Source organism: Eurypyga helias, unplaced genomic scaffold, assembly GCF_000690775.1.
Source record: "Eurypyga helias isolate BGI_N326 unplaced genomic scaffold, ASM69077v1 scaffold5059, whole genome shotgun sequence".
NCBI classification, from domain to species: Eukaryota; Metazoa; Chordata; class Aves; order Eurypygiformes; family Eurypygidae; genus Eurypyga; species Eurypyga helias.
Genome location: NW_010272592.1, coordinates 16,312 through 34,399, shown reverse-complemented (window position 1 = coordinate 34,399; position 18,088 = coordinate 16,312). Strand labels below are relative to the sequence as shown.

Here is an 18,088-nt window from a genome sequence, read left to right as displayed (position 1 = left end):
TACTTCAGTTTTGCCACTGTTCTACAAAACAGGCATCAGAATACTTTCAAAGCAGACAAAACTTGCTCTAGTTTTCATATTCTACCAGAAAGTTTTCTAAAATTAGCTTCTTTCGTGTATACAAGTGGCATTTTTGAATCTTGTATTTATACTATGTGTTAGTGATTAAACTAACTAAACTAGGCAGTTAAGAGAAATATTTATGAAGACTGTATTTTTCTATGCTTCTATTAATTTATCATCAAGATACTTGCTCAGATTTCTTTTTCTTTCTATGGACACAGAACTGTATTTAAAGGGTAAGAAAGGATGCAGCACTCTTGTAACAATCACTCGATAATAAACAGAATAGAAACCTCTTACATTAAAAACAGCACAAGTCCCTTCAAATCAAACCAAAATAGAAATTAATAAAACCCCATATTTTTATTCAATATTAAGATATTACTCACTGTTTCTACAGTATAAAGTGTCCCCTTTAATTTCTGAACTATTTCTTAGTCAAGAAACACCCTGTTTTTTTTTTTTAACTTTCCTTTTTTCATCCTGACAAGCAACCACTTCCTGACATTTAAAAATCTAGTTTATTCCTATTTTTCAGTTTAATTATTCTTTTTCATTTCTTTTTCTTCTTAAACAAGATGATTTTTCACTGGTGTAATCAATATTAAATATCCTTAATAATGTCTATATTTGAGAAAAGTTATTTCTTTTTTTCCTTACTGTATTAGCTATTAAAAATAATAAGATTACAATTATCATAATACCTTAAGATTGTCAGGAAGCTCTGAACGTCCAGCATAACCAGGATTCATGGTAATGAAGACAGCACATGTAGGGTTCAGTTTCAGTTCAGTTCCTTCAAACACTATTAAGTCAGATCCTGAATTAATGCCTATGGAGAAATAAAAATTAATGTCATTGCTGGGCAGGTTTTGTTGCATCTTTATTCTCTTTCTCATATGTAAGCGAGAGAGATGATTGAAACAACAGGTTACCTCTTTGGATAGTAAAAATCTGCTGAGCAACCACAGAGAGTACTTCCAAATCAATCCTGTTGAATTCATCGAAGCAAGCCCACGCCCCACAAGACAATAAACCCTAGAACAGACAGACATATCACTAAGTAACAGGTAACTATTTATTTTTGACATGCTGATGAAAACAATTCTGCAATAAGAAAAATTTTTAATGTGCAAAGACAGGACTTGCATCCATGATCCAGAGCACTAACTTTTAAACAAAATCACTCCAGACAGAATTTGTTTCAAGAAGAGTTATAAAAAGTTAATAACCAAGTTTGCTTGGAAAAAACATAACACCTGTACAAACTAATCCAAAATCCTAATTCGTCTGTCATACACAAAGTGCCTATAAAAATACACACTTTTTGCATGTTTTACCTTAATAGTCAGTGTTTTGCAACTGGACAAGGGGGAAGATTTCAGCACTCAACAAGCCTGCAAAAACCCTACTCTTCTTTTGCATCTAAGCTAACAGTTTTCACAGTGACAAAAAGCATTGTAAGGACTTCTGCACGGCTAAAATTAACTTGGTTATGGCATATTTTATCTACCACATACCTAAAGTGCAACTAAAGAACAATTCTCTTTTCCTACAGTTCAGGTGAATTCACAGGTCTTTTCTGAGATATGGTCCCCAAATGCTACTATACTGTCTCTGCAGCACTAGTAGTCTTTCAATGGCATCTCATCCTTTTTTTACAGTAATTCTAAAATTCTCAGTTAAGGCACAGAATTTGGCTTTCATCACTCTAAATAAAAACTCTTAACTCAGCTTATTTTGGTGAGCTTCAATCTTGTTGAATTTTGAAGATAAATCACATAATTCGAATGCCACCTCTGAGTCAGAAGGTAAGAATAATACCAGGGAGGAAAGAATACTTGTTCTACGTTTGTATTATTCCAGTCCAAACCAGGATACTGGGCTATAAGACACAGATGTCCATTCAGGATAGATTTTCATAATACAGAGCTGTCTACTCAAACTAATATAAAAATAAATATATGCTTTATTTGTATAAAATAATTACTATTTATGAGCTTATTTAAGAGTTTAGATTAAACCCAAGTCCCTACAATTTGCAATCAGCTATTAAAAATATACTCATTCAAATGGCATCTATGCTGCCTATGTAAAGCAAATAAAATAATTATGGTACATTTCATTTTCAAATCACATAAAAAACAATTTGCTACCTCGATTGGATCCTTACGGTACCTGCACAATACTAGTGTTATATAGCAGCCTGGAAGTGTAGTAGGATACACTCACAACATGTTAAAACCACTTCAAGTGTCAAAATAATGGAAGGGCTTTAATATAAATTGAGAATATTATCCTCAAGATTTATCCATACCTTAAAAAATTTTCCTAATGCAAGGTAATCCAATTCATCAGAACAATTGAAAACCACACACTGTTTAGCTACAGCCTTTGCTAAATCTTTTGTAGTTTCTGTTTTTCCAGTTCCAGCAGGACCTTCAGGGGCACCTCCAAGATGTAAGTGTAGGGCCCCAAATAGGGTTCTGGAAATAATGCAATAGGAAAAAAAAAAAAATTGTAAGAATCTTTATGCTATTTGCCTAGAGCCTCTAACTTTTACTAGAAACTTTTAAAAATTTGTTTCATGTCAGCATTTTCCTGTGATAGTATAGTTTATTGGTTTCTGGCCAGGTGTAGTTTACAAATACAACGTATGAAGTTTACTAGAAGTTTACAATAGTTTTCTTACCACTATGTAAATCTAAATCTTCTCATAATTTATCACTAATTATAGTATCACAAAAGATTAATTTTATCACAAATTCAAATTACAATATTCATACAGGACCAATTCTATTCCACCAGAAGAAATGTATCCTATTCTAATTATGCCTATTAGGAGCATAAAAAATACAATTCTGGAGCCATCGGGACTAATTAAAATATCACAACTAAATAAATTCTTGCTACTAGAGTACTTCCAGTAACTTGCAGTTTTACCTGTAGCATCTGTCTGTAAGTGGAGTAATAACCAGCCTAGGGGTATTGCCAAGATATTCATATCCATACCTCAGTCCAGCATTGATCATCTTTGTTTGTAGATGCCCTTCCTAAGAAACAGGGCATTAATTTCATAGATTGAATAAATGTTTAAGAAACCCACAGCCACAGCTCAACACTATTTCTCAAGTTCCTTAACAGGCTTGATACTGTTAGAAACAACTACACGGCAGGCGCCGACAGCTCTGAGACACTAGTTTCAGTGTGACCAAAATAAAAAAAATAAATTGCCAATTAATAGATATTAAAGTATCAAACAGAAAGATCGTTTTATACATTAACTGTTATCTAAAACAAAGATCCCACTAGCCATATCTCATATTGTCTCGTGTAGCTACTTAGAAAGTTAATGGACTTTTTAAAAGGTAAACAGAAGCAATCACGACCAATAGCTACAGTTATGATCAATCCAATGACTGATCATACAATGTATGATCCCTACATATGCATTTTTTTTAATGTCTTCTGTGTTATGGGAAATCTTGTCCTGATGAATGTAAAATATTGTATGTTACCACTATCCATTATAAACATTATTTTTGCAATAAATGTAATGCACAAATAAAATAATATTGACATTAAGTCAGATTAAAACCTCTAACTGAAAACTGTCAGCCCTATAGCATTCTCCAGCCTGCAGAGTCAGAATTCCAAAATACAGTCTTTGATCGAACAAACTTTGGCTATAAGCTCACGCTCTTCTCCTCTTCCCTGCAAATTCAGCAAATGTACTGAGACTCAGCAGTGATGAAAAAACTAATTTTAATTAAAAACTGTTTGCATCTGGCTACTGGCCATTCTAGTTAGCAATCCATAAAATGGCTGGCTATAGGTATTCTCTTATCAGCAGAAATTCTCACAGTAGCGTAACCATTCTCTGTGTCAGCAAGCAAACAGAAATTGAAAAACTGAACAGAAATTACCTCCTAATAGGATTGAGGGATATCACTTACCTCCCAGTAATACCTAAGCTGACTTAACCATTCGAAGTCACTCTCATCTTTGACTTTCTTGCTTACTAGAGATGCAAGAACATCCCTAGCATGAACATCAAGCACAACAAGTGCTCCCAGAGTCACGCGATTCTGCTTAGACAGCTTTCCTCGCACCAAGGTGACAATGTCCTCAATCTGTCTATTATTCTGTTCCAGAAAATCCTCCAGTGCCTGCAAAAATTTTTAAAAGTTAAGAAGTTGCATACCTAGTCTAAGGCATGACTATTTTGTTCTTATATTACTTTTATTGCTCTATATTAAAAAGTTCCTTCTCACTATAATCATAGTACAATATCCTTCATTTGCTGGTAGTTCAATAGGGTTTGGAGAATGGGGGTGGGGGATCGGGGGTGTCCCTTCTATTTTTACAGAACCCTATGTAAAACATCAGTGATATATATCTGGAAACAAAACAGCATACACTATTTTCTTCCTAGAACAGAGGAAATAGTCCTTATCTTTTTATACATTTCACATTAAGAAAAGGAAAATGCCATGCCTGTTTTAAAGATCTACTTATATATATACAATATACTTTCTGCAGTTAAGGGGCACTGTCACAGTAGAAAAACACCTTTCTGCTCCACAACTGTTAGAAACACATCTATAATTCAAAAAAGTTAACAAGAAAATGCATTTTTTTTTACAATTTATTTTCTACAATCTGTTTTCTATGGTTTATTGATTTCTGGTTATAGTCTGTGTTCAGTTAGCTCAGTTATTTCTTTTACACAGTAATTGATAGTTTCTTTCATGCTAAGAAGTTGCTGGTGAACAGGAAAGGCCCGATTAAGGAAAGCATTTGTAACATACCGGTACTTAGATGCAATGAAGTGACTTACTGAACTGAAATCAAAAAGTGGGAATCAACCTTAGCAATACATTTACACCAACGCATACTTCCAAGAAAAATGGCTTCTATTCTGAAGAAAAATTTATCTAGGCTTGTTCTAGATTTTTCTCCCTGGTATCCTGCTGTTCCTCTCCAAACACACTGGCACTGGTAACCCTCAACAGATTATGACTGTGTATCACTGAGAATGCACACAGTCCACAAAACAATACTTCCAAAATTTATGAAACACCTATGTTTTCATACAGCATTTTAGTTCAATATTTGGTTTTAATAAAAATTGCACTTTGTTTGTTGTTTCCAACCTTGTTAATTGTTTTCAAATTTGTTGGAAACAATGAACTCATAAGTGTTTCAAAGGGAGCATACGTGCGTATGCATGTGAAAGTGAACACGTATTTAATATGAATGAGTGGCTTAAATGATATTGGCACCCTGTCCCAGAAAACACTCAAGTGCTTTAGGCACAATGCAGTACTTCTGGCCTCTCACGTGGTCACTGATTGTCTGTCACGTTTCTTATGCTGTAGAATACAACACAGGAATGGAAAAGAGACAGAAGATTGAAGGCTGTAAGACTGAGAGTTCTTCTCTGTGCCAGAGATTTGAGACAGATTGTCAGGAGACACAAATGTCCCCTCCACTGCGTCACTACATACAAGCCCCTTTCCAGAGCAGAACAAAGATTCTCGGGCTGAATCCAGATAAGAACAATTCTTACTACAACAGAATTTGAGTGAAAGCTACAGGAAGGACAGGTTTCCCTCTTACGCCCACATACGGAAGCCGCTTGATACAGAGGCTTGAAACAGACAGCACAAGAGCTTTTGTCTAAGCTCAGAATTCTGTAACAAACATTCCCAAAAGTAAATTAATTTAACCCTTACTTAACTTCGTCTTTCTTTCACTAACAATATTAACTACAGCCTCATTAAGTTGAGGCTGGCTGTCTTTTTTTTTTTTTAATCTAAAATCTCTAAGATTAGCATTCCTGTCTCTCCTTCCTGAAAGTCTCCAACCAACTGAGGATAAATGGTGCAGTATATATAAGCCTTATTTCTTTCCCCAGGAAACTAAGGATCTCCTTTATCACTGAGAAAGAAGTATTTTCAAATATTTTTCAAATCTTCAGATATGTTGCAAGATTTACTCCTTGTATTAGCAAATAATGTCCTCTTTGTCCTTTCATTCCCTCTTCCAAGACACCGAGAGGCTTCTTTTCCCTGCATGTCAGAACGCAGCTGCTCAAAAAAGCCACTATTACCAAGAGACATTACTACAACTTGTGAATAAGCAGAAAATGTTATACAGCCCTAAAATACTACTCCATATATGGATTAAAGATTAGATTTAACTTTGTATTTGTGGTACAGCTCAGCTATATATGAACAAGGAAAATCCAAAATTAAAATACTGTAGACATTCTTTCAACTGATACCATATCATTGCAAAATAATAGGAATGAAGAGAGTATAATGAAGTATCAGAAAGTTATAACTTTATGTACAACTGTGAAAAATGATGTTTCTTTCTATCCCACCAGTAGAGTATGAAAAACTAGTTGCCTCGTGATGGTGGCAGTTTTGGAACACTTCCAAATAAAACAGGTGAGGGCATTAAACCTTAGTGATTAACAGAAGAAAATACATACCCTGCATCTTAATTCAGTGCCTTAAGTACATTTATTCCCACCAGAATTAGCTAATAGATTAGAAATTCTGTACCAGTCGGGCATATATATTCATCATTTGACAAGGGTGAGGATGGTATGTATCTTCTCATCTTCATGAAATGCACTAAACATTGATGAAGGTAAGTTCTTCTGAACCACAGATGCACAGACAAGCTATGTCAGCCCATACCACCCAAATACACTGCTGGGCTGTTTCAGAGAAACATGAAATGTATGTGTTTGAGCTAAAGAGAATGCACTCTGATGTAAGTGCAGAAGCAGTGGTGCTTATATCCAAAAGGAAATACTAACTTCAAAGTCTTCAAGGATCACATTTGAGGTAGATCTTTAAAGTAGATATTCACAGGATTAACTATTACATCAAACACCAATTCGTCCAAAACAGTCATTACCAAAAGTCTGATTTACTGCTGCATTATATCAATTTTACATAAATTTAAACTTAAACTATCCTTACCATTTGGCCATTTCTAATAGACATCTGTACTTGCATTGTCCAGAAAGTCTGGGATACACAAAGAACTGTTTGTCCAGGCCACTCTCTTACCCAATTAACACGTGGAGTTTCTGGGTAAGCTTTGAGTGCATCCCCAATGATCTAGACAAGAAAAAGCACACTCTAACTACATCTGAAAACAGGGAACGTTCAGCTTTAGAATTAATTTAAGTTAGACTGTATTACTGAGAATAAAATATAAATCAGGATTCTAGATTCATCCTCAAATTCAACTCTAATACTAACATCTTGCAAGTAAATCTCTCAACAGAGCTCAAAAAAACCCAACATGTCATGGTATGAAAGAACTGACTTCACAACACATAGTAAATGATTCTTGCTATCAGATACTTAACATCTTCTAGGTCCATTTACAATGAAACTAGGAAACAAGTAGAACTACAATTTAGTTACAAGTAATAACCCAAACTAAAAGTTTTTTTCATCTATTCATTCTAGTAAAAACCCAGAGCTTTTAGTTTTGCAGATAATACTATTTAAACTTAAACCTAACTTCAGGTGTATTTTCTAATAATAGAATGATTAACCTGGTTCTAGTGCCACTCAAGGATAAGCCCAACAAAATTAAAACTTGCACTGGAAGAAAACTTCCATTCTATACCAACAGGTTATTTTCCTGCCATTAACAAAATTCATGGAAGAATAAAGTCTTATTATCAACAAATTCCTCAGTAAATTTAGATGGCTCTTCAGACAAGCAGTGTTAACTACCCGAGTGAAAATCTGCCATTTGGTTTGCTGTTCTAAACCTTTTTGCTTTTAACAACCTATACACACAATAGCATCAATTTAAAAACCCACATCTATGAGGGTGAAATGTGTCTGTATTGACATTAAAACTATGTAAACGTTATCTGGTTTAGATGATTATAAATGTTCTGTAGTCAAGGCTAAATGCAGACAAAAGGTGCTTAAACATTTCTTATTCATGCAGCTCAGTTTGTCCATGTCTGGATGCACCAAATAGATCAGGTTACTCACTGTCTTCTGTACTGCTATACCACTACAATAATTAAACTGCTGTACATTGTCATGGAAAACATTGTCATGGAAAGCGTGTACACATTTAATTACCTCACTTGACATTGAAAAGGACCGCACAAAAGACAACAGAGGTGGTTAAATATACAACATGATGGGACACAGTAAAGAATGAAACGATACAATCTGAAGGCGTTAAGGGTCTTGATTAAAGTAGTCATAATTAAGAGGAACATTAAAATAAAACCATAGGCAATTTTCCAGTTTAATCTTGTCAATACCACATCAAGTGTAGAAAAATCTCTGCAAAAGTATTCTTGCCACAAATGGTTTTTACTCTACTATTTAAAGAATTTTAGAGAATTTTACAATCAAAAATTGACACCAGGACAAAAAACTAAAAAAAATTAAAAAAAAAAAAAAAAGAGATAGATATAACCTTTAAAGACTGAATTAATTGTTTTAATGTTCTGAAAAGTGATTCCAGTATATGTTAATGTTTACTGAAAAAAATCAATGCTGAATGACATTAGCCTAGAAAATAAGAGGTGAGGACTTATTACCTTGTGGACAGACTTCAGCATAGCTGCTTCCAGTTCAACCAGCCATTTTTCAACTTGACCTCTAGCTTCTGATGTTGAAATTGTCTCTATGAGTTCCACAGTCTCTCCTTCACTGCTTTTAATGTGTGTAATATCTAATGCATCGGTAAATGACACTCCTGCAATTCCTTCAAAACATTTTTTCAAGTGAGGTTGTACTCTAGAAAAGAAAACTAGTATTAAACTGCAAGTAAAATGATAAACAAGTATTTCTTTAACTACTAATCTGTACATAAAATTCCATTATTTATATTCCATTATTTATTCCCAGCAAACTATAGTATACATTAAGGAATTTGAGTAAAGTGACTACGTCCAATCTTAACACAGTAGCTTGTAATAAATAAATAAGCTTTTAAGATTTTTTTCCCTCACAAGATCTCTTGCCCTGTTCATTGGACTGCATAAGTATTTCTCTGTGACTGAGCTGGCATTTTATTTTTCATTTTTGTTCTTGCTTTTGCATGACCTTGTGCTACATTCACTGCACACTATCAAGACTGCATATTGGGAATCAAACTCCAGTTCCTCTGCTCATGGTGAAGGCTATAGTGCTTAAAAAGATTGCTTGTGCAGGAATTTTGTAGAGTTAATTCCACTCAGGATAAGAAGTATTTACACTTATTAACTATATTAAGTTATACTTTTTGCAGTTTATTCCTGAATGAAGCTGGGGAATAGAATTCTCAGAGAGTTAAAACATGGCAAAAAACTTCTGAAATACTCTACTTAGGCCTGCCTCTAAAAAGATAAAACTCAAGTCATCAGTATACGTGTGGCAGCTGATATTCAATTTTCTACCAGGAAAAATCTGGTATGCTAATTTCACCATGAATACGGATTTCTGATTCTTCTGAAAACCAGTGTATAGAAGGGTTAGCAGTTTAGAAAACAGAACTGAATTAAATTACCCATATTAAAAATTACTCTATGTTCACCTATCATAAAATCTTACCAAGTAGATGCTTAATGCTTTCCTCCCTGTCAGTGGAAAAAAAGAATGTTCTGGGCTCAGAGAAACGATATGACAAGACTATCTGCATGCACTGAAAGTCACAAGTACATTTGTTAAATGTTACCATACCGAGTAGGATCTTTAGTCTCTGAAAGAATCTCAAGAAGTTCATCATTAGATAAAAAAAAGAATCTGGGGAAAAACAGGCGTTTCTTCTCTAGGTATTCATTAAGTCCCTTGAGAATTAGCTCCAAAAATTCATTGCACTTCCTCAGTTTTTCCAGCATCTTATCTATTATTACTACTGTCAACACATGTTTGTCCTGGAAAAGAAATTATTCCAGATAAAAACATTAATGCCTTCTCAAGCAAATCACCACACAGCACTGCAGGAAGTCTTAAACAAAATGAAAATTTATTTCAAATTCTGCTTTACTTAAACCATTGTCAGGTTTACAATTTACTACCTTCTTTATTGCCAGGGTTCACTGGAAATGTAGGTAGGCAGTTAGTATTCATTTTTCAAAACAGGATCAATTCATCAAACAGCACAACACCCTTAATTCTGCTGGAGCAACATCCTAATGTTTACTAGGCTAAACACATGTTAAAAAATTTTTTGCTAACAAAATGTGACAAGCTATATTTTTTTTAAGAAAATATAACAAAAAAAAATTATTTCTTTGTACCATAGCACCTGAATCACATCTGTTAAGATACACTAGTGGATAAACTGTGTTTCCTATATTTATACACTGTGTAGATGTCAAAATACACATTAAGATATACAGTGTTTTCCAAATTAACCTCTCAAGTTCAATGAATGTAAATGGTTAGAGAAGCAACTGCATAAGATGAAAATTATCTCAATTAACACAAACGAAAAAAAAATTTTGCAAAAGACCTAAAGGTTGCCAAGCTAAGAAGCTCTAAGGAAATACACTTGTATGACCATCAGGTTCTAGCATTTAATATGCCTGATGGCCAATTTATAGCCTATACATTTTTTAATCTTGCTCACCAAGCGTGGGGTTTTGGGAGCAAAACGAGACACATGTTGAAAAGCAGGAACTTAAACAGATTAATGTTTGAGGAAGTCAAACCTCTACTGCTTCTACTTGGTTCTGGTATGGGCTCGGGTTAGTCTGTGACAATTTATTCTAGTTCAGTTCTAGTTCAAGCCTGTGCCAGTACATTAACTGACTTGTGAACCGTGAACTGATTCAAAACCACTCATGTTGCAATACATAACATTCTGTAACAACCAAGTCCTGGCAAGAAAATGCAGAGTGATTAATCCCAATACCCTGCTCCACCTCTCAAAGTCTGGGAACACAGCTTCTCCTTTACCACCTCAATCAGACTGCATTTCACTGGCATTTGAATGGGGCCAGGATGACCACCGGTGAGATGGAAACAAAGCTAACTAGAAATGTCAGTCAACCCTTCGGTCCCTGCTCTGTTCTGCCTGGTGAGTCTGCACCCGTACACACACAGCTTGGAAAGCATATCCAGGATGAACATTTAAAGACACAGGTATATCTATTCATAACAAACACCAAAGAGATAGGGAGGGAGAATTTCAGACTAACCAATCTATGGAGGGCATGTAAGAACTGCTGACATTAACAACAAAGAATACTCCACGAATAGACAGCCGAAATCAAGGTGTACCCAGGCTATTTCCACGAGGAACAGTTTTGTCAGTTCCCATCACAAACACAGAACATCCCACTCAGAAAAGTCCCCGATAGGGTTTGCAGCACAACAGACTCAGTGAGCAGAAGCCTGGGTGACTCACGTTGCAAGAGACAGATGAGGAAAGACAGACTAGATCGCTGTGCAAAGCCCAGAAGGGGCAAAAGGTATCTGTAAGAAACAAGCTCCTCACTGGCTGACAATCTGGATTTGACCCAGTAACCTGACTGCTGTTCAGCTTCACTTTGGAGAATATAGTAATAAATTCCAAGTTTAGTTCCAGTTCAAAAACTCATAACGTTTTGAAATTTACCAGGTGGATTCAATTCCCTGCTCATGTTACACATATACTTCAAATCTATGGAAAAAAACCCCAGAATTATATATCTAATTGATCTTCATGGGGAGGTACCTTCCTAATACAACATTCATATTGTTCCTTTGTACATGAATTACATTTACCTTCTGTCGTTGCCTCTTCCATCCTATCACACCAGCACAAACTCAATAGCTACATATACTTTTCATCTATACATAAGACAACTAAGCTGTCAGCATACACAGTTCATAATTGGTTTTATAAAATAATTTTTAATGCACAAACCACCATATAATATACACTGGCAACAGAAACAGGTTTTGTTCCCCTTCTTGGTATGTTTATCTTCAGCAAATAGAACAAGTGCCACTGGTAAAGCAAATCAAAGCTGTGTTGCCAGTTTTATAAATGGGATTCTTCCTGCCTGTTTTTTTTCTTTCATATGAAAAAAGTCAGGAAAAAAATAATTTATGCCTCAACAGAAATGTCCTATTTACTGTTCTGCTAAGGCATGATGCAAAAGAGGGAATGCCACCATTCTCAGCCATTCAAAACATCAGCGTAACTTACTTTGTCAGTGACACTGTCAGTGTCGATTATGGGGAAAACTGTATCAAAAAAACAATTGTATAAAAATAATTTCAGTATCCCGTCAAAAGACCATCATTGACTCTAGTTTCTAACCCATCCAGGTTGCAACATGGGATTTTTTTTTTTATTTTATTTTTTTTTCTTTCTTCCCCTCAAAGACAGAAAAGCTTCCATTTCCTAGATTTTTTTTTTTTACTATGATTTATGAGAAATTGAAATTAAATCACTAAGTAATTTAACCCTCATTAACGTGCATGGCTTAAATTAGATACTTAAAATGAAGAAATAATATACGATTATTCAAATTTCTGATGAATAGCTAAGCAAATAAAAGAATTATACAATACAATGCCATATAAGCATGAACAGACTCAAGTTAGCTTTACGGTTTAGGAAAGACCACTCGTACAGAGCATTCTTTTAAGCCATGGAACTCAAACACTGCATTTGTGGAAACAGAGTGCCATCTTCTGGCAAATAATGCCTACTTGATTAACCAAAATCAACTTGAGATTGTTAAACTTCCATTCTGGTGTTCACACCCTCCTGTACAAATAAAAGATGATTCCTTTTTTTCTGCCAGTATCTGACATGTATCACATTCAACAAATATTCAGTGCTAATCAAATACAAAGTATCCAAAATAGAAGTTTTTTATCCAAAGAGATCATTCAGCACACAATGTTCAGAAATACAATACTCAATAAAATTCTTAAATTCTTATAATTTTTTATTTTTCCCCAAATTCTTCCCCCAAATGCATACTATTGATTTTGCAGATCTATGGGATAAATTCCAAATTTTTTTCTAAATCAAATAGATTGAAAAGAAAATTAAAAAAAAAAAAAAAGGAAGAAAGAAAACAGAGAAAGAAGGGGAGGGCATAGGGGGGAGAATTAAAGATCAGAAATTAAAGAGAATTAAAACCAGAAAATAACTTTATTGTTAAGCAATCAAGATGAATTTCCAAGCAATGAAGCAAATGCTTCTTTTTGTATATTACACATTTTGTGTATTCCTGCATTAAGACCATATCTGCAACCTGAAAAGAGCTCAGACCAAAAGCTTTTAGACTGAAGATATTTGCATTTGTCCTAGTAACATAATGGATCTGCAAAGGCATAAAGTTCTGCAAAGGTATGAAACAGGTGAAAACTAAGTTTCTAATTTTTTCCTTAAAATGGCAACCTTATGTCCCTACCCTGGAAACTAGTGGAATGCATAGAACTTTTCAAGTCTGTTGAATAGTTTAGTAAGACCAGTTTAAAAAAATATTTAAAAAGCGATGTACTACTATAAATGTCTTTGATATTAGGGAACTTTTTCAGAATGAACGCAGCTTTCTCTCATCATCATCAGAAACATTAGAATTCTACATTAGGATTACTGTAATTACAGGTAACTGGTTATTCCCTGAGGAACAGGATTTGCAGAGCATGCATTCAGACCATTGATCATGTAACCACTGAAGAATCAACCGTGCCACTTTGAAACGTTACCTCTTCCCTTACTAGTACCACCTCTTCGCTAGAAGCTATTGCCCTCTCAGCAGACAGCAGAAGAGATTGTAGGAGTGTTCTTCATCCAGTCAGGCTGGAAAATACAGCCAGTCTAACCCGATCCAAGGCTGAGAACATCTAACTACTAAAGCAAAGAGCACTCATATAGTCTCATGAATTGATCCTAGCGCTAACTTCCAGGAAGCATGAAAGAAGCAGACTGGCAAGACAGTAACAGTTTGAACTGCCAGACGTGTGCAGCGATGGTGTCTGACAACTGTCTTATGTACTGATTTATAGTAGATCAGAATAATACTTTTGAAGCAAATTAAATATCTAAACAGTTAAAATTTACATAGCTATCACTACCATTCAATATAAGCAGCATTTTCAAAAGGAACAACCAGTGTAAAATTTCATTGATTCATATTAATGATGATCCTGGCACTGTAGGCCAATCGAAAGGTTACTTGGTTTTGTATGCTGCTTAATTTTACTCACCAGAATGTCACATGGCCTATGAGAAGAGGTTGGGAGAGCTGGACTTGTTCAGCATGCTGAAGTGGAAAGTAAGGTAGAATTTAACTGTAGCCAGCAACTACATGAAGGGCAATCGAAAAAAACCAGACCCAACTTCTCAGCAGTGACAGTTGGGCAACAACTACAAATGTTTGCTTGGGAGGTTCAGCTTCGACATTAGGAAAAAATAATTCACTAGGAAGACAGCGCTGCACTGAAGTCTCTGGAGGTAATCAGCAAGAAATGTCTGTCCTTGGAGACTTCTAAAAATTGGCTACACAAAGCTGTGGCTGACCTGACATAGCATTAGCAAGAGTTCTGCTTTTAGAATGAAGTTAAACTAACTGAACTCCAGTGGCCCCTCTCAATCGATGCTTCTACAATTCTTTGTGAAACAGTTCTGCAAAACAATTTTTAAAAGAATCTAAGAAAGGGGTCCAAGATGAAACACAAAACAGATTACTGTGATATTAGAAGCAATTTTTTTTGGTACATACTACAAATCCACTCTATATTCTTAAGACAGCAATGCTTACCTGAAAAACCAGTTTCATTAAGTCTTTCCATGTCTTAACCACAACATTGAATCGACGACCTTCCTCAGGCATCTGAGCCATGATGTCAGGAGAACTGAAAATTGGCTCCAAATAAAGCCAAGTAGCCTGAACCTTCAGCCATTCATCCAGGATCTCCTGCACCAATAACAGCTTTCCTTCCCATTCCCTATAAAACAGCATTAGTCCAAATGCATTAAATGATGCTTCCAATAAAACATTTCCAGCAGAATGGAAAGATCTTTTTGGCAATTGGCATATTCAGCAGCAAGCGGAAGAGGTAGAAATTTTAAGGTTTCAGCAGAATATCATATCCACCTAGCCTGACGTCCTGCATAACAAAGTCCACAGCAATTTTGCAACTGGATCGTCAGTAAAGTTGATTGTAGGGTTTAATGAAAATAACCCAGTAAATAGACTAACAGTATCAGTGAATAAATGTAGCGCACACTTTAGCATGTACTAGTACCTGTGGACAAATTCACTTCAATTGAGTATGCAACTGCTTCTGGCATACACCAAAGCCCAGACTACTGTTGCTGACTGCTAGGACAGACAGGCTGAGGCAGCAAAAGAAAAAAATGAAAGTAACCTAAGCTACTAAACCAAAAATATGTACAACGTTGCCCTAAAAAGACATGTGTTCTTAATTAAAAGATTTCAAGTAGTAAATAGTCCAATGACTAAGTCACATCTTACTTCCGACTTCAAATTCCCAACATAGATGTTGAACACATTTGTTTGACAGATGAAAGAGTGCTTCAATATTACTGCACACCACTATGGGTACACAGAATTACAACTCAATGGCTACTCAGCCTTTCCTTTTGACAGCCAAAAATTCCAGATCTTTTAGTCTATCCATTTTTCTATGTCCTCGAATGTTCTGCATCATTCTAAAATTATTAACACCACCTTTTCATAATTCTATCTCACCAATATCACACAGATGTGAGATTATCAGTTCTCTAATGTCATTGGCATTCCTAACTCACTGACATAAGCAATTTGCAAAAAACGTATTAAAATGCTATTTATAATCCTGTAACAAATACATACATTCTTCTTTCATGTATAAAAACAGGGAGTATTATTTTTAAAAACTCATACCACTGGACATTATGGATAGAACTGTTATAAAAAGTGCATGCTGTTAAAATACATATTGTGTAAACGAACCAAGGCAATGTTTTTCTCAACAGGAGACTTGTACTTGGGTTACACTGAGTTCTGTAAAATGATCATGTGAAAGCATACTTACCTTCTTCCTTCATTCATTTACCTATCAAAGATTCCAAACAGCAGACAGGTTTGCTTTCATGCACGTTCTCCTCTACCCTAAGTCCCTCGTTCACCTTTTAGGGATTCATACCTCATCTCTAGTGATTTTGCTTCTACCAAGAGGTAGAGAAAAATGCAACTTTCCAAGAGGAAAGTAAGACAGATCAGTTAATTTGATTACACCAAAAATACACCCAAATGAAGATGAGAAATTTGGAATAATCTCTGGCAGCAATCCAGAATTCTACATGCTTTGTCGATTATTGAGAAAGCAACCACTGTGTAATCACATAAATCTCAAAGACTAAATAACAGTAATACCTTACATTATTACAAATACTGATGAAATTACCATGGTGTGCTTACTTTTCTTAAATAGGCAAAACCTACCATTTTACATTAGTAAGGAAGGAAGCCTTATACTCCAGTACAGTAGTACTTAGAGAATTAATACTTACTGGAATGTACATATATGTGTAAGTACATGTGTATTCATATTTACCAAATATGTACTGAAATCTGAAATAGCATTTTTGCAGGTTAACGGGAGTTTGGAGGTACCTACAAAGATAATTATAGCCAAACTTTAGATGAAAGATTTTTGGTTTTCCACAATATGGCTATGTTTGGGGGACTTAAGAAGCAAGTAAAGTATTTATTGAGGAAAGAGACAAGAACAGATTAAAATCTATGCTCTAAAATGGAAGTATAGAATTTTTAACATGCAATCCTAACTTTTAGAATTTAATTTTGTGCATTAGAGAAAAAAAATCTTTCATCGCTTCCTTGAAATTTGTCTTGTTTTCATTGTCATATCCCTTACATAAGCCCTAACATTTTCAATTGTCAAGGAGCTATAAGATTCAGTAGCTTTATAATTTAGACAGAAACTTTAAACTACACTTTCTTAGTCTACCACCTTTTCACCTATACCTCAGATACATCATAATATTACCTTGTTTTACCAGATAAAATGTATCTGGCACCTTAATTACGAGAGAGCATTAAAAACATTAGGCAACCTCTCTAATGCATTAGCACTTCCTAAATCGTTAATTAAAGTAAACATCAGCTTTATGGGATTAAATAGTGTGTAGCTGACATGGGACAAAAGCTTGAGCCCTTTAAAATGAGATTAATTCACTGATTAAGGAGGATAAACAAAAGCATTTGAAGCCCCTATGCTTTAGATCAAGCAGACAAGATCTATTTGGCAACAATTACTTTGTGACTTTAGAAAAAAAAAAATTACCTTATTCTCTTTTCATAATGCTTAATGAATGGAGATCCTCTCATAGTCTGAGTTTTGACAATGTGGTCATCCAATAACACCTGAATATCATCTACAGATGACAAAATATGGGTTCCTGTTTCTCTATAGGCAAGAAGGGTGAACTCCATTTGATCCCATTCAGAAATCATTTTCGTTAAAGCTTTCTCAAGTGAATGTTCTTTGCTGGCTGTTTCACTGATGGTCTCAAACTTTTCTAGGAATGGTTCAAGATGCAAGTTAATATATGACAAGACATTTGAGTCTTCAGAAGGGAACAGTGGTAAACCAGCAATTTTTGACATCTCTTCCCAGTGCCTTTCTTGCAAACCAGGATTGCAAATCACCCGGATTAGAGGAATGTGGCCTCTGAATTCCTCTACTTTTGATTTAATCTGTCTTGTTAATGCTAATGCATTCGGAGAATTGTGGAAGGCTTTTTCTAGTTTATACAGTCCATGCCAGTAGTTTCCTACATCTGCCTCCACTGTGTCTGGATTCACTTCTGTAAATGATCCCTCTGTCCAGTCCCTGTGTTTTCTGTTGAATTCAACAGTCGTATCATAGAGACGAAGATATGGAGCAAGAGTATTCCGGATGTTTTTATGCTGAGGGTACTGAGATACCGGCCATCCAAAGGACTCTTCTTCTGAATTAAACTGGTCAATCTGTTGAGACATAAGCGAGGGTTGAAA

At 35.1% G+C, this 18,088-nt stretch overlaps 1 protein-coding gene across 1 annotated transcript in view; it reads right to left on the bottom strand.

Annotated features, from left to right (window-relative positions):
* The window catches only part of DNAH7 (dynein, axonemal, heavy chain 7), a gene marked incomplete at its 5' end in the record, with an annotated part of 92,321 nt that overhangs the window by 60,743 nt on the left and 13,490 nt on the right, over positions 1–18,088 (bottom strand). Inside the window, 10 exons of the mRNA XM_010159166.1 lie at positions 768–895; positions 999–1,101; positions 2,381–2,549; positions 3,007–3,116; positions 4,020–4,232; positions 7,065–7,205; positions 8,669–8,867; positions 9,792–9,985; positions 14,825–15,011; positions 17,376–18,061. Of these exons, the coding sequence (XP_010157468.1) occupies positions 768–895; positions 999–1,101; positions 2,381–2,549; positions 3,007–3,116; positions 4,020–4,232; positions 7,065–7,205; positions 8,669–8,867; positions 9,792–9,985; positions 14,825–15,011; positions 17,376–18,061 (2,130 nt within the window). The remainder of the gene's footprint in view (positions 1–767; positions 896–998; positions 1,102–2,380; positions 2,550–3,006; positions 3,117–4,019; positions 4,233–7,064; positions 7,206–8,668; positions 8,868–9,791; positions 9,986–14,824; positions 15,012–17,375; positions 18,062–18,088) is intronic.